The sequence below is a fragment of the Chiloscyllium punctatum genome, chromosome 16 (assembly GCF_047496795.1).
Source record: "Chiloscyllium punctatum isolate Juve2018m chromosome 16, sChiPun1.3, whole genome shotgun sequence".
Lineage (NCBI taxonomy): Eukaryota > Metazoa > Chordata > Chondrichthyes > Orectolobiformes > Hemiscylliidae > Chiloscyllium > Chiloscyllium punctatum.
This window is the reverse complement of record NC_092754.1, coordinates 20,474,643-20,499,835: the sequence shown is the minus strand read 5'-3', so window position 1 is coordinate 20,499,835 and position 25,193 is coordinate 20,474,643. Positions and strand designations below refer to the sequence as shown.

Genomic DNA, 25,193 nt, shown 5'->3' with positions numbered 1-25,193 from the left:
AACACATTACACTCCAAAGTATAGAGGCTAGGGGTAGAGAAAATAATACCAGCTTTCGCAGTGTCTCAAACCTGCACATATGCATCATGGTGCCAAGGAAAATATAAGCACTTACTGCTGTTAGGCGGCAGTGTGGGGGGAAAGAAAACAAAAGAGAAAAAATAATTAGCAGACCAGAAGCTGGGATACCAAGTGATTCTTTATTTACAAATACTCAGTGTCAAACTTTAAAACAACATTTCTCATTCAGCATGGATTAGTTGACAGTCTGAGATGGATAAAAAGTGTTGGGAAGGGGGAAGAAAGGGGGCTAAAATAAACATCTTAAAGGGGTCTGCAGACCCTTAATGTTTACCTCTCAAACCCTTATTTTTAAACCCCAAATACTACAATAAGGCACAGTGCCAATTAATCCATATTACCAAACGTTCATTTGCCCTGATTTAAGGATGCGCAGGAATTCTTCCCATTGTGATGCACCTTTAAGATGTTCCCGCCTCTTCAGCTGTTTACATACTTTGATTTTTCCAGCTCCAGAAACACTGAAGGAATAATCGGACGTTAAATATGGAACGTCTCCTGTCACTTCAGGCTGAAAAAGGAAATAAAAATAAGTCAGCCTGAGTGGTGAATCTGCCTCACCATCACTTCCCAGTTTCAAGCTGTTCCAAAGTTTCTGCTCCACTGCACTGAAGATGGAATCTTGATTCACTGGCACATAACCCTTGCTCCCCAGTTTACCTCTGTTTCTCTTCAATCACCTAATGATTCACTGGATCAAAGACCCTGGGCATTTTAACCAGAAACAATAAACTGCCCTTTCCTCAGACATTAGTCACTCCAAAACTTTTCAAGAGTCAAAGAAACTCTGCAGCAGGTCCCACCTAGATTCATACTTGTTTTTTCTGTGATGTATGAAAGTATCTGGAACGTATAGTCCAACATCTCAAGGAAAGTTCTATTCATGCTCACAAAACAGAGATGGCAGAGTCCAGTAATCAAGGGCAAATACCAGTGCTGTGTATGCTCCCTTTAGCAGCAAACAACAATAGATGCTGGAATCCGTACTGAAAACAAAAAATGCTGGAAGTCACAGCGGGTCAGGCAGCATCCAAGGAAACACAGCAAGTTAGCGTTTTGAGTCTAGATGACTCTTCATCATAGCTGAAATGAAGTGTGGAGCAAGTAGCATTTATGCAATAGTGTCGGCCCGGGTGGAGTGCAGGGGGAAAGAGAAGCTACTGATAGTGCAGATTAAATGATCAGAATTTGTTTTCAGTATGTTTCCATTTGTTGCGATGCTACAACAATAGAATCCACACACTGGACAGCAATCTTTTGTTTTTGGACTTTAATTTTCCCTTGTGTACCCTTCTCTGCATTCTCTCCTCCATCTGCAGTTCCTCATACCCATATTTAGGTATCAGCATCACTGTGTGGAAGGATAATTATTGGCCAGGAACCTGGAGAAAAATCCCCTAGACTTGTTCAAATAATATCCACTCAGTTGAGTGTTAAAGATCACCACATCCTAGCTAACCTAATCCAGTGCAGTCATTGGCATCTATCCGTAATGGGAAAATTGCCTAGGTATGCCCTGTCCCAAAATAAAGTGAAATCCATCCCAGTCAAAAACCACTACATGCAAGTTGTAATCAAGTAACACTTATTCAACAACACTTGCTCACTGATCCTCAGTTTGGGGTCCACTGGTGAGATGGAATGCTTTCCAGTTGCCTTAATGAATACAGCTCCCCACCATAAACAGCTTGACACTACTCAGTAGTCCACCTGACTGGCACCCCATCTAGCACCTTTAACATTCACTCCCTCCACCACAGACACACAGTGGCAGCACAGCGTCCCATTTACGAGATGCATTGTCACAACTCACTAAGATTCCTTAAGACAGCAGTTTCCAAACCACAACCTTTCCACCCAGAAGGATAAGCAGATACGTGGTAACTTCATCTCCTGCAAGTTCCTAAGCCTTGGAATATAATTACCATTCCCTCACTGTCAGTGGGCCAAAATCTTGGACCTCTCTCTGTAACAGCACTGAGGGTGAACCCATATCACATGGACTGCAATGGTTCAAGGCAGCAGCTCATAATCATCTTCGCAAGGACAATTAAGCGTGGGCAATAAATGATGATATTGCCAGCAAATTCATTAAAAAAAATGTCATTGCAAAGATTCATTCACCTCTGCAACAAAATAACTGGATAAAGCAGTGAAATAAATATATTTATAGCATGTGCAAATCTAGCAAACACTCTTTACAACAACATCTACATGCTATTATCCAGCAATTACCACCGGCCAATACAACAGCACACCCATTAACCCTGCAAATGCACCATTACTTATTCAATCACCAAATCTGCCCAAAAACATATCCTCGCAACACTGCCTGCCCAACAGATCCAACCAATTAGCACCCCGTTACTGACCCACTAATAAGCAGCACCAGAATCCACAAAATTGACTCCATCCAGCATATATGGTCCATGAAGAAAATCAATTATGCAATTCTATATAATGCTACTTCTTCAAATCTAAATACTCTAATATTTCAGCATTGGTTTCTCAGGCTCCCTCAACAACATGACTATTGCAGCATCAGTGATCATTAATATTACAATTGAGCTGACTATACTCTCCATAGTTCAGTAATCATGACAGCTCACATCCCACTTACCTGGTTCTTGAAAAGTGAATGGGGAATAGTGATTGCCCCAATCAGCAAACAGTTAACCTGCTTTAGCTTGGCCACAGGAACTGGTGTCAGTATATAATACAATCTCTTTTCCAAGTTAATCCCACGTATTATTCCTACAGAGAGAAGGTTATAAAATTAATCCAAGTATTGAATAGCCAGATATTCTAGAGCAAAGATCAAATACACATGTAGCACAAACCAGCTCAATATCATCCAACTTATTGCACAGAGATCATTAGAGTCTAGCACACACTCATGAAGAGCAAATGAGACACAATCACATAGCTGGACTGTTCGGGAAACAAAATTCAAGCTTTTGATCAATTTTTGAACTGGGATTTAGAGCCATCCTTGGCAGTTATGTGTACTGGACAGCATCCACTTATATATAGTTTGAAACTGCAAATTCATTTCATGCAAAATTCTTGGCCAACTGAATGAGAGGAAATATTATTCTCATTGGTTAGAGAAAGATTGGGAAGGCATTGTGTTTATAACAGCATACATTGTAAGAAGTTTGTTTAACAGCTTGTTTCAAATGATATGACCCCTGTCTGTACACCATTCAACAAATTTGAGCAACTAATCTAGGTGTGCAGTGCAACACTGGCCTAAGACCAGTGTCAGATGGTCAACTTTGTGGAAAACTTTAAACTCACAAGGTGAGAGTGAAAGACACAGCCTTTGAAATTAAGACCACATTTGACTGAGTGTGGCATCAAGGAAACCTAGTAAAACTGAAATCAACAGTAACAGGAGGCAAACTCAAGTGGTTAGAATCACATCTGGCACATAGGAGGATGGTTTTGCTTGTTAGAGGTCAGTCACCTCAGCTCCAGGATATCTTTGCAGGAGTTCCTCAGTGTAGTGTCCTAGGCTCAACCATCTTCAGTTCCTTCACATCATAAGATGTGGGGAATGTTTGCCAATGATTGTACAATGTTCAGCGCCATTAGTGACTCCCTGATACTGAAACAGTCAATGTTCAAATGCGAAAAAATGTGAACAATATCCAGGCTTGGACTGATAAGTGCTGAAAATGTGTTGCTGAAAAAGCGCAGCAGGTCAGGCAGCATCCAAGGAGCAGGAGAATCGACGCTTCGGGCATGAGCCCTTCTTCAGGAATCATGCCAGAAACGTCGATTCTCTTGCTCCTTGGATGCTGCCTTACCTGCTGCGCTTTTCGAGCAACACATTTTCAGCTCTGATCTCCAGCATCTGCAGTCCTCACTTTCTCCTTGGACTGATAAGTGGCAGGTAACATTTGCGCCACACAAATATCAGACTATGACCATCATCAATAAGACAATCTAACCACTACTTCTTGACGTTCAATGCTGTTACCATCACCGAATCCCCCACTGTCAATATCCTTGGAGTTACCATTGGACACTCAACTGGAGTTGCCATAAATAAGAAGTGGCTACAAGAGCAGGTCAGAAGCTGAGAATACTACAGCAAGTAACTCATCTCCTGACTGCCAAAGCCCGTTCACAATCTACAAAGGCGTACGTCAGGAGTGTGATGGAATACTCTCCACTTGTCTGGATGGGTAAAGCTTCAATAACACTAAAGAAACTTGACACCATCCAGGACAAAGCAACCTGCTAGGTTGGCACCATATCCACCACCAATGCTCAGTAGCATTAGCGTTTACAATCTGCAAGATGCACTGCAGAAATTCAAAGATCCTTAGACAATACCTTTCAAATCCAGAACCACTTCCATCTCAAAGGACAAAGGTAGCAGAAACATGGAAACACCACCACCTGCATGTTCCACTCCAAGTCACTCACCATCCCGACATGGAAACATATCGCCATTTCTTCACTGTCATTGGGCCAATATCCTGGCATTCCTTCCTTAAGATCAATATGAGTCAACCTACAGCATGTGGACTGCAGCAATGCAAGCAAGCAGCTCACTACCACCTTCTCAAGAGCAACTAGGGGCAGGCAATAACTGCTGGCCTGCCAGTGACACCCATGTCCCTTGAGTGAATAAATTTTAAGAAAACTTCGGACACTTCTGTTTTCCGTCATCAATTCAATTCTCCCAGAGTACTAACTAACATTATTCCTTTAATTGCACATTTATTATTTATAGGACCTTGCTGTTGCATTTGACTGCACAATATCAATGACTAGACTTCAAGAGTAATTTGGTGACATGACAACACTATAGACCGTGTAAGCAAGTGACACTTAAGAGTCAGATGTACAGCATGGAAACAGACCCTTTGGTCCAATTCGTCCATGCCTACTAGATATCCTAGTCTAGCCCCACTTGCCAGCACCCGGCCCATATCCTTCCAAATCTGAAAGCTCAAGTGACTACAGTGTGTAAGAGATGCCTGTTCCATGGATCTGAAAGCACTCATGAGTACTAAGCTGACGCACAACTGATGGTTATTCTGCACGTCAGCTCTGTAAAACTGCTCAGCTTCTGCCCTGTACGCTGGTGGTAGAGAGAGATTGGGCAGTGAACAACACATTTCTATCCAATAGGATGTGATCTTATACAAGTCTCAATACTTACCAATACCGAAACAGTCACACATTGGAGGTTTTGGGAGCAACACAGGCCCATCTGCCTGGGAGCAGACAACATCTGGTATTCTGCATAATCCAACTAAACTGGCATTGGCTGCATACAAAATATGGGTAGGAGTTACATCACAATGTAACACATGGAGAGCAACTGCATTAAATGGCACCTGGAAAACAGAAATCAGTTTGTGTTTTAGAAAATGGCCCATTGGCACCCTGTAGCTCCACAATGCATGCCAAAATCCAAAACTACTTTCATCTGGAACCCAACACTGTCCATCCTTCACAAGACTCACAACAATTCCCAAAACTACCATATAGTACGACATATACTACCAGCTAATTAAAGGGAAATCAACTTGAATAGCCATGTTCAAAACATATTGACTCCACTGAAGTTTAATTTACTGACTTCTTTATTGAGTAGTAATGCTCCTATCTAGAAAACTATAACTTTATTCTCTCCTCATAATCACATAGATCCCTCAATCACACCAAGCTGCATGACAAAGTATCAAGCCTAGACCCAACAAGGAAAGTTCAAACAAAATCAGCTCACTGACAGATTCTTTTTTAGAAGAGGAGCACTATTGCAAAGCAGCTCTGCCCATCATAAAACACATTATTCTGTCTGCATATATCAAAAGTCATTTAACTCATACTATTCTGATGAATAGTGAACTAAATTAAATGCAGAAAGTAAATCATCCAAAAGGAGCGGTGGGAGTACATTCGCAAATTATAAGATCCTAAAGGAATCTCTGGAAGGGACCATATAAAATCCTTTTTGGTGTAGTTTACCTTAAATGGAAAGTTCCTCTTGAAATTACATTCAAAACAGTGTGCTGCTTCTAGCCACAACTTATACCGCCTCTTAAACCCACCATTCAAAATTCTCCCCAGGTCAGTACCTAAAAATATCACCAACTTTATTTTCCAAATGAAACTGGCAAATCAATTTGCCAGTGTTCCACTGATTCATGAAACATATGCCCTGTGGTATACTACATCACACAAAGGAAACATTGCATTTGGAGCTCACCTCACCTCACCTCTAATTTTGATGCCATGCCTTTATGTGCACCAGTTTGGATAATATTGTATGTTGATGGATGGCTTGGCTCAGAGATAGTGGAGTCTCCAAAATTTAAAATACGTAAAAAAAAAGGTTTCTTCACAAAGCAGGAGAATTCACCTAGGTTCTCACAAAAAAAGCACCCTGTGGTATACTACATCACACAAAGGAAACACCTATGCTATGAACCAGACACTAAACTTTAAAAATTCCAGCTGACAGAAATAACTTGAGATGAAAGGGCAAAGGAGTGTGGGTACCTGATAGGGTAGCATGCTGTGCAAAAGCAAATGACACCCAGTGTCTGATGGCTGCAGTTGGTTAAAACAACCCAGAATAGCCAAGTCTCTTAAGATATTGTTGCGGAGTTTTCTGAAAAACAAGGCAGTAGAAAGGTTCTGTCAGGAGAGCAAGTTTCAGATTTTTTTTGTATCTGTAAACACAAATCAACAGTATAGCTGGCAACAGTACACATATGAGAACTGTGAAGCTGAGCCCATCAGGAAAGGATGAAGTATTGAGTGCTTTTTTTTGTAAGGAGAAGTTAAGGGTGTCTTTTAAGAGTGCCTTTTAAAATTGCATGGTATTTTGATTGAGTAAATATTGTTACCATCATAAGGGAGAGCAAAACTGGAGATCATCAATCACATATCATCTAGAAATCAAAAAGGAAATTCAGAAGCAATTCCAATTTGCTACTACTGGGAGTCATTGAGTGTTCTACTATACAAGCATTTAAAGGATGAACATATAAGGGAAGTAGGCAACAGAAGGTAATGCTGATAATGAGGAAGGATGGGAGGAAGTTTGAATTGGAGCATAAACATCAGCGAGGACTGGTGGGTAAGAACTTGGAGATGAGGGTGTTCCTATGTACCTGCCTTCCTTGCCTATCTAGGTGATAGAGGTCACAGGTTTGGGAGCTCCTGTCAAAGAAGCCTTGGTGAGTTACCAAAGTGCATCCTGTAGGTAGTATGCACCATTGATATGGTAGTAGAAAGAGTGGATGCTTAAGCAAAATTCTCTGCTTTATTACACACTAGTTGTATTCATCTGTTGGGGAGTTAGCCACAATGTAGACACATTAATATGACAAAACAATTGACCCAGTTTTATACTTACAAACAGTTTCCATCTCCCCCTCCAGGGAACTCAGGCTGAACGTGCATCAACCTATGCCCCCGGAATCCTCCCTGCAGCGCTAAATGATCCTCTTCTTCCACCTCCTCCTCTGATGAGGAGCTCAACAGTATCCTGAAATCTACAGGCTTTTGCTGAATGTGATGCTTTCCCTTAGTTTGCCATCCAGCTGTTGTCTGCACAAACTCTGGTGTGAGGAGTGGAAGATTCTGGTTCCTCTCAGCGCTTTCAAACTGCACCACATGGGTTGGAGCCAAGAGCCGAATCAGATCAACCAAAATTGACAAACCAAATCCTATTAGAAAGCAAAGGGTGTGGTGAGGCACAAAGAAAGTCAGACAGATTTGAAAGGGGCTAAAGTCACAATTATCAGGAGTACCAAACCTCTGTGGAACAAACATTATATAGTCTAGTCTACACCTTAGCCCTCAAAAAAAAGGCTATTTGGGTAGGGCTAGTTTGACTCAACACTTCAATTTTCAACAAAAATGTGTTTCTGATAAATTTTCTAGGTCATTTCAGAGTATAGCAAAGCCAATAATGTGGTGTGGGATGCAGTAAGATACAATTGCAACTTGTTCACAACTTATAACAATTGATATAATCATTGAATCCCTTTAGTGTGGAAGCAGGTCATTCAACCCATCAAATCCATACTGACCTTCCGAAGACTATCCTACCCAGTCCCACCCCTTGCCCTATCCCTATAAACCTGCATTTCCCACGGCTACCTGCCTAGCCTGCACATCCCTGCATACTATGGACTATTTCCCATGGTTGATCCACCTAACCTGCTCATCTTTGGACTGTGGAAGGAAACTGGAGGAAATGCACACAGATACAGGGAGTGTGTGCAAAATCCACACAGACAGTCGCCCAAGGGTAAATCGAATCTGGGGTCCCTGACATGGTGAGGCAGCAGTGTTAAACACTGAGCCACCATGCTGCCCCATAATGATCGAAGGTGGAACCCTAACACATTAAGGTAATTCAACTTTACCTTCCTTGCCTATCTAGGTGATAGAGGTCAGGCTTACAAAAGGGATTAATTGAAGGGCTAATATTTCCTTTAAATCTATAACCAAAAATCATATCAATATTAAATGTAACAACACCTAACAAAATGAACAAAAGCAGTACGCTGCAACATTACGAAAAAATGTTCATACATAATGAGGAAGGATGGGAGGAAGTCTGAATTGGAACATAAACATCAGCGAGGACTGGTGGGTAAGAACTTGGAGATGATGGCATTCCTATGTACCTGCCTTCCTTGCCTATAGGTGATAGAGGTCACAGGTTTGGCAACTCCTGTCAAAGAAGCCTTGGTGAGTTACCGAAGTGCATCCTGTAGGTAGTATGCATTATATATTTATTTATCAATATACTCTGGATAAATTAGCAAAAATTAATAGCGAGGTTTACTGTATTATCATGATCTCCAATGTCTGAGTAGTCTGTCGAGGGTGCGAGTGAGAAGGACCTCTGCTGGTACGTTTTATTTAAGACAAAGTTTCATTGCTATTTAATAATTTATGCTCTAAATAAAGTATAACAGCGATGTGTATAACCCCTACATTATATTTCCATTACTTAGTGTGTGTTTTTACATTGATCATGTAGACCTCATGATCAACTGGAAAGTTTGATTTGACAAGTCTGGTCCCATATGTGCCAATTAACTAACTGTTTGTTGCAATTAAATTGTAAAATGCAGATAGAGGGGTCCATAGAGTCCCAGAGCTGTACAGCATGGAAACAGACCCTTCAGTCCAACTTGTCCATGCTGACCAGATATCCTAAATTAATCTAGTCCCCGCTGTCAGCATTTAGCCATATCCCTCAAAACCCTTCCTATTTATGTACCCATCCAGATGCCTTTTAAATATTGTAATTGTACCAGTCTTCACCACTTCCTCTGGAAGCTCATTACACACAAGCACCATGCAGTTTGTGTAAAAGTTATCCCTTACATCCCCTTTAAATCTTTCCCCTCTCACTTTAAACCTATGCCACCTAATCTTGGACTCTAATCGCCTGGAGAGTACCTGAATACCTTGGCTATTCATCCAATCCATGCCCCTCATGATTTTATAAACTTCTAAGGTCACCCCTCAGCTTCCGACACTCCAGGGAAAATAACCCCAACATATTCAACCTCTCCCTATAGCTCAAACATTCCAACCCTGGCATCATTCTTGTAAATCTTGTCTGAACCATTTCAAGTTTCACAACATCCTTCCTATAGCAGAGAGACCAGAATTGAACACAGTATTCCAAAAGTGGCCTAACCAATGTCCTGTACAATCTCAACATGGCCTCCCAACTCTGATATTAAATTACTGATCAATGAAGGCAAGCATTGCAAACGCCTTCACTATCCCATCGACCTGCGGCTCTACCTTCAAGAAACTCTGAACCAATACTCTAAGGTCTCTGTTCAGCAACACTCCCCAGGGCCTTACCATTATGTGTATATGTTTTGCCCTGATTTGCCTTTCCAAAGAACAGCACCTCACACTTATTAGTTCATCAATAAGAAATAGCAACAACAGCAAGAATGTAGGACCTAATGAAAGATATGAGAAACTTTTCAACCTTCCTGACAGTATGTTTAAGAGGGTTTATCATTCATGTCTATGGTAATATCAATGGGCTGTACCATTTTCTAAATTATAAGTAGTTAACCAGCATAAACAGGAGCTGCTAATTGGTGGGGACTCTACCAAAAATAATCCAATCATGCAATTGTCATAAAACAATTAAAATTCCCAGTCAGCATAACATTAACCCTCAAATCATTACTGGGACCAATTACAACAGAAGGTTTAGGTAATTAGCTGTGATGTCATGGGATGCACAATTCACTGCTTCTACAGCCTCTCCCCAAAAAGAAAAACAATGCAGGAGAGGAACAAAAGAGAAGCTTATTTAGTCATATGGACAAAACAAAAAGAGCAGGGTAGAAGGTTATGAGTAGTAGGGATTGTATGGTGGGAAACAACTTCTACATCAATAATGTCCACTTTATGAGACAATGAGGACACTAGCAGAAAAACAGGCATTTTTAATACAATCACTGTTAACATCACACATCACTTAACATAATACCTTCCAGAACATTCATGTCTCAAAGCATATCACAGAACGGCTATAAAACAAAATTTGACACCGAGCCACCCAAATATACGACCATAAGCTCGATCAAAGAAGTTACTTTCAAGATCCACCTTAAAAGGAAGAGAAAAAAAGAAAATGGATAGATATTAGGAGGGAATTCTAGAGCTTAGGTCCTTGGCTGCTGAAGGTACACAGTCACCAATGGTGAAGTCATTGAAATAAAACTGGAATCTCTGTATGAACCAGCATCCTTCAGGAGGATGGGAGACAAAATTACATACAAATAAACAGTAAAGTTTATGAACTTTAATCTTACCTTTGATCCAGCCCATAGTGTTTATAACCAAAGGTGTTTCCTTCCTGTATCCAGTATATAGATATTTTGCAATTTCGAGGTATCGATCCAAATCCCGCTCACAGGACACATCACCATAATACACCATTTTACGGGGGTCACACTGATGCATGTAAGGTGGGCCTGTTAAGGGGACAGAACAAAACAGAATATGCAAGTACAGAACACAAGAAGCTGCAGTGTTGAAGATTTTTGTTGTTAATGGCTATCTTAACCAAGTCAAAAACTAAAATGGGGGTCGAGGATATATTCTGTTGCTTACTTTTGCAGCTGTTGAAAATAATTGGGAAATACATTTTACCCTCATCAGTTCCACATTACCTATTTATTTGCTGCAAGATTCTAGAATAGAAAATTGTTATTAGTCCAGAGTTCTACAGATATTAATGACACCGAGCCAATAAATAACAAGATGCCTTGCCTTACTGAATTCCAGCTAGCCCACTCTGTTTGGTATCAACTGACACAATTGATACACAGGACTTACAAAAAAATCACGTTTACTTAGCCTGAACATCGGTTCTTGATTCAGTTTTCTTCTTCTCTCTCCCTCCTGTGCCAGTCTTTCCAATAACCTTGTACAAGGTTATTCTCCCCATGTCTGCGTGTTTCCCCTCCAGGTGCTCCGGTTTCCTCCCACAGTCCAAAGATGTGCAGGTCAGGTGAATTGGCCATGTTAAATTGCCCATAGCGTTTGGGAAATGTGACTTGGGAAATGTTTACTCTTTGGAGGGTTGGTGTGGACTTGTTGGGTCGAAGGGCCTGTTTCCATACTGTAGGGAATCTAATCTAAATTTTTAAGCCATCCAGCATTTATAAGCCTTTCCTTCCTCACGTTCCTTGAGACCTTCCCTCCATACCATCCTACTGGTTTCCCTTTTCCTAAGTAGTGGTCTGCCTGGGGTCTCTGCCTTTTCGCTACTAAATTCAGCAAATACCTTTGTTTATTCAATCGCCTCAGCACTGTGCCATTTGTTACTTCTTCAACCCCCCAGCTGACCCTCTTCTTTCTCCTCCAAGTTCATTTCAGAATCATTTAGCAAGCTGATCTCCTCTTTCCAGAAGCTCCAAGTCTCTCATTCATATAAAATATCATTCCAAATCTAGCTGTTAAGTTGTTTCTTGTTTTTGTAAAACTTTCCCAAAACAACTGAATTTTTACACCTGCTCTAGCTCTTCTCCTTCCATGAATATCAGAAATATTTCTTGACAATTTTGACATATGTACTTTGCTTTTGCAAACAATCAGTGCAAACCACTGGTGGCTCAGTGGTTAGCACTGTTGCCTCACAGTGCCAGGTTTGATCCCACCCTCAGTGTCGGTGTGGGGTTTGCATGTTCTCCCCATGTCAACATGGGTTTCCGCAAGGTGCTCCGGATTCCCCCCTCAGTCCAAAGATGTGTAGTTTAGGTGGATTGGTTATGCTGAATTGCCCAGTATCCAGGGATGTGCAGGCTAGGAGGATTAGCCATTATAAATGTAGCATTATATGGTAAGGAAGTGGGTCTGGGCGGTATAATCTGAGGGTGGGTGCAGACTCTGAGCCTTCTTCAATGCTGTAGGTATTCTATTCTATCATCTGAGGCGTTCATTTTTCTTTTAGATCGTGCTAATGTTATTAATGCATTAGCTTTTGTAATTTATTTTCTGCAGTTTCTACAAATGTTTTATCATGTGTAAACCTACCCCAGTATTAACAAAAAAATTTCAGTCTTCAAAAACTTGTTTAATCTTTGCTTCAAAAACTTGGTGATAAACAATACCCTTGATGAATTTCTCTTCCAATTACACATTGTGCTGACTCTCTATTGGCTACTCATGATTACTTATCTCACGTATACATATTTTTAAAGAATCGTCCATGCTGTATAATGCTACAACTCTATCATCTCTTGTTTGCTCCCATGTCATTTAGCATTGTTAAGAGTTTCATCCAGTCAACCCAAGTGAATGCTTTTTCAAAATCCAGAAGTCAAATGCTGTGTCTTATGTTTAATTAACCTCTGTCTATGTTTTGAAGGTTGCGTAGCAAAATATAACAAAGATTAAGTGGGAAGGCAAAGAATTACATTGGAGGTAACCAGTTTGGATTTCAGAGAGGAACAGGGATGAGGGAAGCAATCAGTATTAAAAGATTGAGTTAATAAATAGAGTTTAGGCAGGAAATGTGTGTTGGTTTAACAAAGAGCATATCAAAAATAAATAGATACATGTGTACAAGTACAAAAATCTTCTGGACCAGCAGATTTATTGGAGCAAGCTGGGGCTGCACCAGAATGGAGGGGCAGGGATTTGCATCTTTTAACCCATCTCGCCCCTCTGTGTGCACATCATAACGATAATGATATATCATGAAACAAAAACAGAAACTGCTGACAAAACCTAGGTTGGAGGCATCTGTGGGGAGAAAGCGGCATTAACAATTTTGAGTCTAGTGACTCTTAAGTGAACTGCAGTTTCAGGTCTGCAACACCTGCAGCTCTTTGTTGTATTTTAGTAGGCTGGTATTTAATTGAACGGCTTGTCTCAGAAAGATAAAGGATGAAACTAGGAGATGTGAATTAGTTTTCCATAATCTAAAACCTGAAAAAAAAATTAGGCTCTCAATGGGTGCAATGAGTGTGTTTGGTTTTAGAGTCACCCCTTCCCTTCAAGTGTAACCTTGTTATGCGCTATTTGTGATGGAGAACACCAACACTTGATTTATAGCCTGCCCACCTATCTCAATACTACTTAATAGACTACTTACTGAGAACTGGTTCAGTCACCAAGTGTAATGCCATGCAGCCAGGGGGGCTGAACTCCGTCTGACCCAAGTCAAGTTCCAGAAACTCCACACATGGAATACTATGCCGGGAGAGAGAGCATTTATTTCTATTAGGCACTTCACAGATCAGATTCAAATCTTCACATTGATAAAATCATAAAAGGAACACAGCTTTCTGGATTTAAAGGTAGGCATAGACTACCAGAATAAGTAATGATAAGTCTATGGAAAAACTTGTTTAAGCCATAGTTGCCCAAGTCTATTTGGAATTCCGGATACCTTGTTATAGAATCACAGAATTTCTACAGCAGTGAAGGTGGCCATGTGATTTGTCATGCCTATTTCAACTCTCCATAGGATCACTTTACTTTGGGTCACTTTCTTCCCATTCACCATGGCACTTCACAATCTTTCTTTTCAGATAACAATGCAATTCGGTCCTGAATGTCTCAACTGAAACTGCCTCCATTACATGCCAGATCCTAAATGAATGAAAACCTTTTTCATGCTGCCATTGTTTCTTTTACCAAATGTGTCCCCTTGGTTTTGATTCTTCCACCAATGAGAATACTTTTCTCTTTGCATCTACTTTGTCCAGAGCCCTTATGGTTTTGAAGGCCTCTATCAAATTTCCTGTCAAAGTTCTCTCTCCAAGGAAAACTGCCCCTACTTCTCCAAATGTCTCTACAGAACTCAATATTCACATCCCTGGGCTGTACCAGTGGATCTTTTCTGCATTCTCTATAATGCTGTCACATTTTTATGGAGGCTGAACTAGTGTTCTGTACAAGTTTAATATAATTTTATTATTACGGCTTAAAACATAAAAAGAAAGTTCTCTCAACCTGCCCTGTCACTTTCTCAATTTATGCATGCATTCACCAGGTCGCCATGGTCTAGAATTGTACTATTTATTTTATATTATCTCCGAGTTTCCTATCAAATATATCAGTTTGTACATCCCTACGTTAAGTTTGATCTGCCACTTGCCTATCGATTCAATTAGCCTGTTTACATCTTTTGAAGTTCTACATCATCCTCCACATGCTTCACTATGCTTCGAAGTTCATATGATGTTTTGAAATTGTGTCCCTTGAACCAAGGTCTGGATTATTAATATATTTCAACAAGAGCAAGATTCCAAACACAAACCTTATACAACTTCAATACAAACTTTCCTCCAATCCAAAAAATACATTAATACACTCTGGTTCCTGAAATTCAGCCAATTTTGTATCAGTGTTGCTATTGTACCTTTTATTTCATGAGTTGCAATTTATACATGTCTGTGGAGCGGCTTTTGTCACATCAACAGCACAACACCATTTAAAAAAACTCCAGCAAGGTTTTTTTCCCCTCAACAAATCTGCGACAGCTTTCTTCAGCTAACCGACATTTGCCTAAGTCACTATTCATTTGCCTGAAATGAATGTTTCTTGAAACTTCCCCTCCACCAAGGTAAAACTGGCCTGTAATTGTTGGGCTGATCGTCAATAAGTGCAAAACTTCAACATTCTTAAAGAGAGCACACTAGAGCCATAACAAAGCGTACCTCTCCAGGATTATGCCTTGATGGGAAATTTAAATTGCAATTAGACTTGAGACATTAGGCCTACATTCACAGGAGCAGAGGAAGTTGAATACAGATTTACAAGTTTTTAAAGTATAATGTTTTTGATATGTTGAACAGGGAATGTACAGCTGCATTCAATTTAAGTAGCCCCAAATAGAGTAGGTTCTTCGCCAGAACTTGTAAAAAAAACCTGCTTATTTATGTGTTTTGAATATTACCTCTGCAGTTGGAAACCAGATGTAAAAGTTTTGCATAATTACTTGCAATGGTGGAATAGGCTGTTTCCTATTCTCTAGAACTTTTGGATTCGGTTTTGGATTCCTCCTTTCTATCTTGGGGATGTGCTCCTCCTACTGGTGAGCAAGAGAACCCAAACCAAGCACTCCACAAGGTCCACAACAGTGACAGCTTCAGAGGAATGGCTCAGTGTCACTTGCATGCTCGCTTGATCCAGGTGGCCGACCAGCAGTTTGGCAGCTTCAATGCTCATCAACATCATCTCATTCCTGATCTTCCAGGCCTTTCAATTTGCCAAAAGGCTGTAAATGTGATGGTGAGGCAGAGTGCTATGAGGATAGTGCAGGTTAGCACCCCACTACTCAAAGCACAACTACTGACTCCTCCACTAGATGGGAGCTGTCAGGTTTCCAGGAATGTACCCACCACTTAAAATAGGGTACTCCTGTAGTCACTCTAGTGCAGATGTCAGTGATGAGGAATCATCAATTTAAGCACTAAGAAAATAAGGAGATAAATTAGAAAAATGATTTTACAATCAAAGTTTTACTTGGAATATTGAATGCAATGCCCTCGAAAGCAGTTGTGGCTGATACAACTACATCTTCAATGGAAATTTGATAAATATTTGAAACAGAAGATCAAAATCACCAGGAAAGAGACAGCAATGGTATTCATTTGAGAAGTATAGGAAAGTTGAGGAACGGAATTAAATTTGTATTGCTGTATTGAGCCCACTCAGTTATGAATAGTGTCCTCTGCTGGAAAATTCTATGCGATGCCTCTTTGTTCTCAGGTGCACTTTCTGCCAATAACCACTAAAAGGTGAACTGAAGTAAGAATCCTGGCTCATGTTACCAGAATTCAAAATCAGTCACAGCTCATGATCTACTGCCCCAATTAACTGTTCAGGAAACTGCTGCTGTGTGCTTCACCTCCAGATCCCTAAACACTCAGGCCTTTAACCATCAACAACAATTCAACATGAGACAAAGCACCAACTTTTGCTAGTCCTGTTACTGTTAGCAATGTAACAACAAATCTTCATAGTCAACTTTAAACAGTTTTCACTAGCCATTGCGAGATTAAATCTAGAACTCTCAGGATTTTGAAACTTACTGATTTAGAAATGAATTCAGGAGATATCTGCAGAAGGTTGATTTTCCGACATTCTTTCCTCCACATACCAGGATAATAGGAAATCCATCATCATCTTCTGCAAGAAAACAAAAATATCCAGAGACGCACAATTTCATAAAGAATTATTGTATTAATACCATATTTAACCGTCCCCCAACTCATGCAGCAATCACCAGTCTACACACATCACCTCCAATGTCTGGTTCACTAAGACAATTCACCAGACCAGTGCAAACATAATGGGATTTGCTGACCATTTCTAAAGTTTGTCCACTGAATTGTGAAAAATAATCACTAATGTTCTTCTGGAATTAAATAATTACATACAATAGCAAACAGACAATGCAATGGACAAAGGCATGATCAAGAAAACAATAGTGGTTTATGTGCATTTTGTAATGAAATTGTTATACTTCTAACATATCAGCCTATTACCAACAACTCACCACATGTTTTTAGAAGTTCCTGCACAGTGGCTATCAAGCTCTCCGACATAGTTATCCCTTGATCATCGGGGAGGGGAATGACTCCAATAGACGTCAAAGCTGAGCATTCAAGGAATGCATGTTTTCGAGAATTCATCTTCTTCTGAAAGGGAGAATCAAAACTAAAATTAACTTAATCATAAAGCCTGCATTAGAAATAGAAGTATGCAGACAGATAAGCTATAATAGGGGTTATTATATTGCCACTGACAAAAATAATTACAAGTCTAAAAGAACTCAGGAGTCTTCAGTTGGTAAATAAGAAAAAAATGGGATTCAACAGATGGAGGAAAACTTGAGTGGGAAATTTTTGGTTTGCAGGCTCAGCCTTCCCAGCCGAAGACTCTATTCTGCATAGCCTGTCCTTCACCCTGACGTCTTACCAGCTCAATTACCTCCTAACTTGTCGGCAATAAAATACTAATCACTGTCTGAATAAATAGTTAACATGGTTCACTGCAGTTTTAGTAAATTCCTGATGCAGTACCCAGAACTGCCCACAGTTTCTAAAGGATCCTTAACTCATATCAAAATTCCAGCACAATCTTTGGGCACTTGCATCAGCTGCTTTCGCTGAGGATTGGATTTTGAAAAAAAAAACTTCATTATTTGCAACACTACAAAAAAATTACTCTTAATCCAGGCAATCAGAGAGTCATTGATATTGTATGATTTTATTCAGTGCTCCTGATGTATATTTTTATGGCTAACATGCAATAGTTTATATTCTACTTTACAAAAATAACTGAAGTCCAAAAATACGTCTTCAGCTGAAGCATTCTTTGGGAAACCTTGAATGACTTCAGACGTGTGACTATGAATCTATATAAATGAAAGTTATTTCTTTGTTTGACTAAAAACAGACCTAATTTACTATTTGCTAACCAACTTCACATCTAATCTAAAAACCTCTAAATCTTTTGTCGTAGTTACTTTCAATCAACTTTTTCAGATTTGGTATGACTTTGAGACAGTGGGATTTGAACCTGGACCATCTGACCCAGAGGTAGGGACACTACCACGCAGCCATAAAAGCCTAACACGTGTATTCTATCTAATTAGGTCCCTTTTTAAGAGACATCAGCTATGTAGGAATTGAACCTGTATTGCTGGTGCCACTCTGTATTGCTAACCAACCCTGTCTGTTTAGATTCACTTTTTTTTGATGACTGGATACTTTCTTCACCACTTTGCCCAGCAGGACCAAAGCACACATGGTACATACCAGAAACTGAACATGTTGCAGAATTACAGGTAGATTAGATTAGATACCCTCCAGTGTGAAAACAGGCCCTTCAGCCCAACAAGTCCACTTCAACACTCTGAAGAGTAACCCATCCAGACCCACTATGGGCAATTTAGCATGGCCAATTCACCTGACCTGCACATCTTTGGACTGGGGAAGGAAACGCACCCAACAAAACACATGTTATGAACATACACTTGCAATACTGGCACCTACCACAAAATCCAAAATGTATTTTCATTTTAAGCCTCTAAATCTCATGAATAACTTACTGAATGTGAAGTAAAGAATTCCCTGTATTCTGGGAAGCTGGAGAGATAAACCATGCTTGGGGTGTCAAGATGCTCCAAGAGCAGAACTGAGCACGAAGAGGTCACTTCTTTTATCAAATTGTGTCTTGATGCTGCAACGAAGAGCCACAGAAATTACAAGTGTTATTTAAACCTAGAAATCTCTCTCATCTAAATTTCCAAATGCAGGTATAGTATATATTACAAACATACAATCAAAACATTAACACTGCACGACATATAGGGTATAGAAGGCACATTTTAAAATTTTTAGACGACACAAAGCTTCAAGTCACAGTTATCAAACAGGAGGATGATTACAGAATTCAGTAGAACATATACAGGCTGGTGGATCAAGCAGCCACATGGAAAACAAAGTTTCAGTCAGAAGTGAGAAATTGTACATTTTGGTTGCAAGAGGCAAGCAATCTAAATTAGTAGCTACAATGCTAAATGGAATGCATAAACAGAGAACCCTGTGACAGAGCACACAAACCATTTAAGATGGCAGGGCAGGCTGAGAAAACAATTTGAAAAAATCTGAGCTCTCTAAATAGAAGCATAAAGTGCCGAAGTAAGGATGTTAGAGTAAACATTTGTGAAACACTGATGCTTCCACAACAGGATTGTTGGTTTCAATTCTGGACACTGCCCTATGGAAACATGTGGAAACCTTAAAGAAGGTGCTGAAAAAAAATTAGATTGGTTCAAAGGATGAGGGACCTAATTATGTTGATAGCTTTGAGAAATGAGGGTAGCCCTACTTAGAGCAAATGAGGTGGTATGAAAACTTGATAAAGATTTTCAAAATCATGAGGGGTCAAATACAGTCACTCACAAATTGGGGGGTCAAGGGAACACAAAGTTTGGAGGGGGAACACTTTCTAAGGAGTTAACAGAATACTCTAGAGTAAGTGGAGCAAAAATTTAAAAAAAAGAGTAAAAAGAAAGTAATGAGCAAGCTGCCACTTCCTTTGCATAACAAAAATTAGTCAGCTACTTCTACGAGACAAGCTGGCCATCCCAGTCCACAGCTTCCAAATATATAGCTGCCTTCATGGTAATGGGTGCCTTAGCAGCCAAGGATTTCAGTGGCATTTAGTTTTGGTGAGAAATGTAGGAAGATCAGCTGTTATGAAACCAGGGGTCATTCAATTTGAGAAACAATTATAAATGATCCCTCACCTACTGAGCAATTGTAACATTTTCTGTTTACCTGTATATTACCTTGTTTCTGGTTTGATTTGTGCAATTGTGGAAAAACTGTCAGTTTGACCTAAATCTTTAACCCCATTCAATAATAGAAACTCTGAAAATTTAAACAGTAAACTGGGATGGATTTTAACAGGTTTGTAAAATATTCCAAGAATATTACAGTATTCACTTTAACATACAAAAATTGCAGCCTATTTTTTAAAATGAAGAATTAACATAGTGACCTGTCTTGAGCGTGCTAAATGGCTAAGTATGGTTGTTGATACTGCTCAGATCACTAGATATTTGTCTTGAAAGTGATTTGTGAACTGATTACTTGTTAATGGCATGCAATCCCAATCTTTATAAACAGCAGTTCAATACAATGTTAGTGGAACTATATCTATTCTTTACCTCTGGTTGTCTAGTATATCTCAAACAGGAGGATTACATTAATGAAGTTGTCTTTAAATTACTACTGTAACCATGTTCTGGTAGTTCTACATTATGAATAGTACCCATGCTATAATTTAGTTGAGGGTCTATGATAACTAATTCATTTGAAAAGGGGTCGTTAAACCAACAAAGGTTTTGTTAATCATTGGTCTAGACATTATACTGTTCTACTGTGTGTACACCAACCAAGAACATAGACTGGTTCTTTTGCTAACCACTTTCAAAAACATGGGTAAAAAGACTGTTTCATGCAGCAAGCAGTTATGATTTTTTGGGCTGTGCATGCCAGGATGCTGGAGAGTTTCAATCATGGCTTTCAAGGGCAATGAGGTAAGCATTTGAAAGGAGAGATTTGCAAGGAAATAGTGCTAATGGTGTCAGGGTGGGGTTGAAGAACAGCAAGACTACCTCAGTTAGCTTGCAAAGCACAATTGAATTCAATGGACCAAATGGCCACCATCTACATCACACCCATTCTAGGATCTTGTGGCCATTAAACATTCAGAGTAAATATAGCACAGGTTAGATTTGGGTAAAGCTTCATCCACACTGACTTTTTATGCTATAGCCGTTCAACTGAACCATTTTATCTGCAGAGGCAACTCAGGTTAGTCCCATTTGCCCATATATTCTGCAGGGAGCTCGAAGTTATTCTTCAGGTAATTATCCAACATCACTTTGAAATTCATGAATGAATCTGCCTTCACCATCAGGTAATGCATTTCAGGTCCTAAGTACTCATTGGCTATTTGGTTTTTCCTAGTCATCAACAACCCTTAACCTTCCAGCAGCAGCCAAATGTCATTTACAGATGAGTTTCAAACTTTCACATTGACGATGTTTCCAAAGATCTGGAAAGCCCAGCTCTAACTTTTAGCTTATGTCCCCAAGAATGAAACTCCCCAAACAGCAGAAGCATCTTTTGTTCTCTACTCGATTTGTTCCCTGTAATATATTAAACTGTGATCAAATCATCCCTTAACTGTCTCAATTCCAGGGAACACAACTCCAGTTTGTCTCATCTTTCCTTGAAATGTAACATTAGAGTTCAATATATCATGCCAGTAAATCTACACCTGCACTCCCTCCAAATCAAAGATTCCTTCTTAACATATGGTGCTCACATAACTCCAGGATTTTTTTTTAAATTGCTGAAATGTACTTCTAGCCTCTTGTATCCAGAATATCTGATCGATAGTCATCTGCTGTGTCTAACATTTCAGCATGTGAAAAATACAATGTTTTATCCTTTACATTAAACGTGGATGATATCACACTTGCCTTCAATAAAATAAATTTCCCAGTTTTACCCATTTGCTTAATCTATTATTACCTCTAATTGCGTGTCTCAATCTAAAAGTATTAAAATAGGCAGCTTTAACAGAATAGGCAGCTGTAACCCAATTTGCCCTGATGTTGACTGGTTAGTATCCATTAATAAATGCTATAGCCATTACTCCAGTTATCAGCTTCCTGTTATACTGAATAGGTGCAGAGTAGATTTGATATTCTTACTGAACATTCAGTGGCCTGTTTCTCTCCACGAATGCTAAACCCTCACCTGCTGGTACATGCTGCCGGAACACCGCCTTCACCTCCATTTTCATCTCTCGCTTGGTACGGCCTGGTTTACAATGAGGCAGTGCTTCAATGCTCAGGGCATTGTGTGTTGGTAAGGAGTATAGGCAGTACGCAGGCTGTTCCTGTCCAATTATAAAGCCTAACACTTGGACACTCCCATATAGACAAGTCATGCGACACCTTCCTTGAAACGTCAACATCTGCAAAAAGAAAAAGCAGCAATTGGGAACACTGAAAGCCATGATAAAAGAATGTCTTCAATTCTGAATGGGGAATTCAAAGTTAGATCGCCTTCCAAATGTCAACACGAGCCCGCACTACAGAAAGGTAACAAAAGGACACTGTACTCCAGTAAGAGTCAGCAGCTACAAGAAAATGAGTGGCCTGAAGCTCCATGAGTTCAGCAGCTTCATAGGATACACTACAGCAAAAATACAAATATTTCTTCCTACCTGTGATGGGGACATGAGGACAACAGCCTGCTCATTCCCAATGTTCACTGCAGTGACAGACAGTCTTGTACTGGCTCCAGGGAAAGCAGCATCATCAAAGAAATCTTGAGATGATTCATTGCTGAGAACCCCATTAAGGGCAAATGAATCTGTATACAATTCCTGATACTCTGCTTCTCCATTGTCCTCTGTGGCTTGGCAGGCATGTTTTTTCTGAGTCCTGCTTTGTGCATGTGAACCATTAACCGTTCCATCTGTACTATAAGGAGCAGATTCAGTATTATTTTCTTCTTCCTCATTTTGTTCTTCATCTTGTTCTGTGGCATTTGACCTTTCAGTCTCATCTCCTTCACACACCTCTTCTGTACTTTCCCAAACTTGAGCATTCTTTGTATTTCGTCTGTGGCGGGATCTCTTCATTCCCCGGCGACAGGGTGCAATCAGACAACAGCTGCGTGACAGCACACTCAGTTGCTTGGGTCCTGACACATCAGTCAACAACAACATGGCCTTGCGTTTCCACCTGCGACGACGAGCTGCTGTGGAAACTGCCTGCTTCAAACACACTGCGCCTGGGTTACTGATCCTCATCTTGTGTTAATCCTCGTACAATCCAGCTGTTTATGCAGGAATTGACATAAAAACAAATCAGTCATTTCTATAGCTCAGCTTGAGAGACTCTGACTGATATAATCAAAGAATGTGTTACAGAAACTTAATGAACATTAATCTCCAGTCCTGACAACAACCCAGGTGGTAACCCTATCTTATCAGGCAGCTCAAAGCACCAATAACACCTACTTACACCTTGCAGCATCAACATCGCCTTACATACCCAAAGATTTCCATTAGTTCTAAGCCATCCTGATTACTCTTGAACAAATTCATCTCAACATCAAACAATTCCAATTATAACTAGATATTTTTTCTCAATTTCATTATGACCCCTCAATCCCTTGTATCTCTGACATAACACCCTCATCACAGTATAACTCACATTACTGCTGTTGTTCCTTTAACTCCCCAAGCTCATTAGCTCCCACAGCTGCACTTCAAGGATTCTCCCCACACCAATCCCAACACATTACCTCCTTTCAGTCTTTGACACATTAGTCCATTCTAATACATCTGTGCATCCATTCCCACTGTACACTATCACTTTCTTGACATCTATGCTAGTCCTTCATGTACCTCTGTACCATCTGGGCACACTTAACCCACACTCTTGGTCACTATGCATCTATCCCGTCCATTTTCCCTCCCTCCTTCCCACCTTTCAACTGTCCTCCGGTTCCTCATTTGCACTCATCATCTCTTTATCACCCAGTCACCACATCTTGCTCCTCCATCTCCCTCCTCAACTCACGCCCAAAACCCATCAACATTTACTACCCCCTGTCCTCCCTTCATCCCACCACTCCACGTGCCCCTAACATCCTCCTCTCCTCTTCCTAGAGTCATAGAGATGTACAGCATGGAAACAGACCCTTCGGTCCAACCAGTCCATGCCAACCAAATATCCCAACCCAATTTAGTCCCACCTGCCAGCACACGGCCCATATCCCTCCAAACCCTTCCTATTCATATACCTATCCAAATGCCTCTTAAATGTTGCAATTGTACCAGTTTCCTCCACATCCTCTGGCAGCTCAGTCCATACACGTACCACCCTCTGCGTGAAAAAGTTGCCCCTTAGGTTTCTTTTATATCTTTCCCCTCTCACCCTAAACCTATGCCCTCTAGTTCTGGACTCCCCGACCCCAGGGAAAAGACTTTGTCTATTTATCCTATCCATGCCCCTCATAATTTTGTAAACCTCTATAACGTCACCCCTCAGCCTCCGACCCTCTAGGGAAAACAGCCACAGCCTGTTCAGCCTCCCCCATAGCTCAGATCCTCCAACCCTGGCGCTCAGATCCTCCAACCCTGGCAACATCCTTGTAAATCTTTTCTGAGCCCTTTCAAGTTTCACAACATCTTTCTGATAGGAAAGAGACCAGAATTGCATGCAATATTCCAACAGTGGCCTAATCAATGTCCTGTACTGCCTCAACGAGACCTCTCAACTCTGGTACTGACCAATAAAGGAAAGCATACCAAACACCTTCACTAACCTCTCTACCTGCAATTCCACTTTCAAGGAGCTATGAACCTGCATTCCAAGGTCTCTTTGTTCAGCAACACTCCCTAGGACCTTACCATTATGTGCATAAGTCCTGCTAAGATTTTTCTGACCCCTCCACGCCTCAAAATCCTCTCCATCACCTTTCACAATCCCTTCTTCGCCCTTCACTCACTTGAGCCCCTTCACCAACTCGTTTGCTCAAGTCCCTTTTCCATCCTTCACTCCCTCCTGCGACCCACCCCCCCCTTTTCATCTCACTAGTCCTTCACCTCCACTCCGCTTGGGCACACACGTTACCGCCTCTTTATACCTCCCCATCCCCCCAGGCACAGCGCCGCCAGTGAATCCCTCTCTCTTCTAGCCTCTACATGTGAAAGACCCTCCTCCATCTTAGACCCCAGACGGAACGATTTTAATTTCCTATCCGTTACATAGAACACAGAACATTAACCTTGATCTCTTTCTTCTCCGTACCTCAAACTATCCCCCGATCTTGGCTCGGCACGTTTTCATAAGCAATACTCCCGTTCACGTTTCCTCCCTCTTCCACTCCTCAATTATTCCTTTTGACTGGCTCTTGTTGCGAACAAAAATAGAAAGCACTCCAAAACCAGCCTCCGCCTCCTGGCCTGATCGTACTGGCTCCGGCTCCGGCTCCAGCCCCAGCAGCTGCCGAAAGAACGAG

General features: G+C 40.6%; 1 protein-coding gene across 3 annotated transcripts; it reads right to left on the bottom strand.

Moving 5' to 3' along the window:
- Positions 1 to 181: 181 nt before the first annotated feature.
- On the bottom strand, positions 182 to 25,193 carry nol9 (nucleolar protein 9). 3 transcript variants are annotated; one of them, XM_072586405.1, is made up of 13 exons: positions 24,960 to 25,193; positions 22,384 to 23,000; positions 21,912 to 22,131; positions 18,683 to 18,813; positions 17,126 to 17,267; positions 16,659 to 16,755; positions 13,712 to 13,809; positions 10,923 to 11,084; positions 7,469 to 7,781; positions 6,607 to 6,718; positions 5,261 to 5,438; positions 2,702 to 2,835; positions 182 to 592 (listed from the first exon to the last, which is right to left on the bottom strand). In XM_072586405.1, exons 2-13 carry the CDS (start codon positions 22,972 to 22,974, stop codon positions 419 to 421), a joined length of 2,352 nt encoding a protein of 783 aa, XP_072442506.1. In that variant the 5' UTR covers positions 22,975 to 23,000; positions 24,960 to 25,193; the 3' UTR covers positions 182 to 418. The 3 variants fall into 3 exon arrangements, with proteins under 3 accessions (XP_072442506.1, XP_072442505.1, XP_072442507.1); XM_072586404.1 differs by having other exon boundaries at positions 24,983 to 25,193; XM_072586406.1 differs by lacking the exon at positions 24,960 to 25,193 and adding an exon at positions 24,583 to 24,693.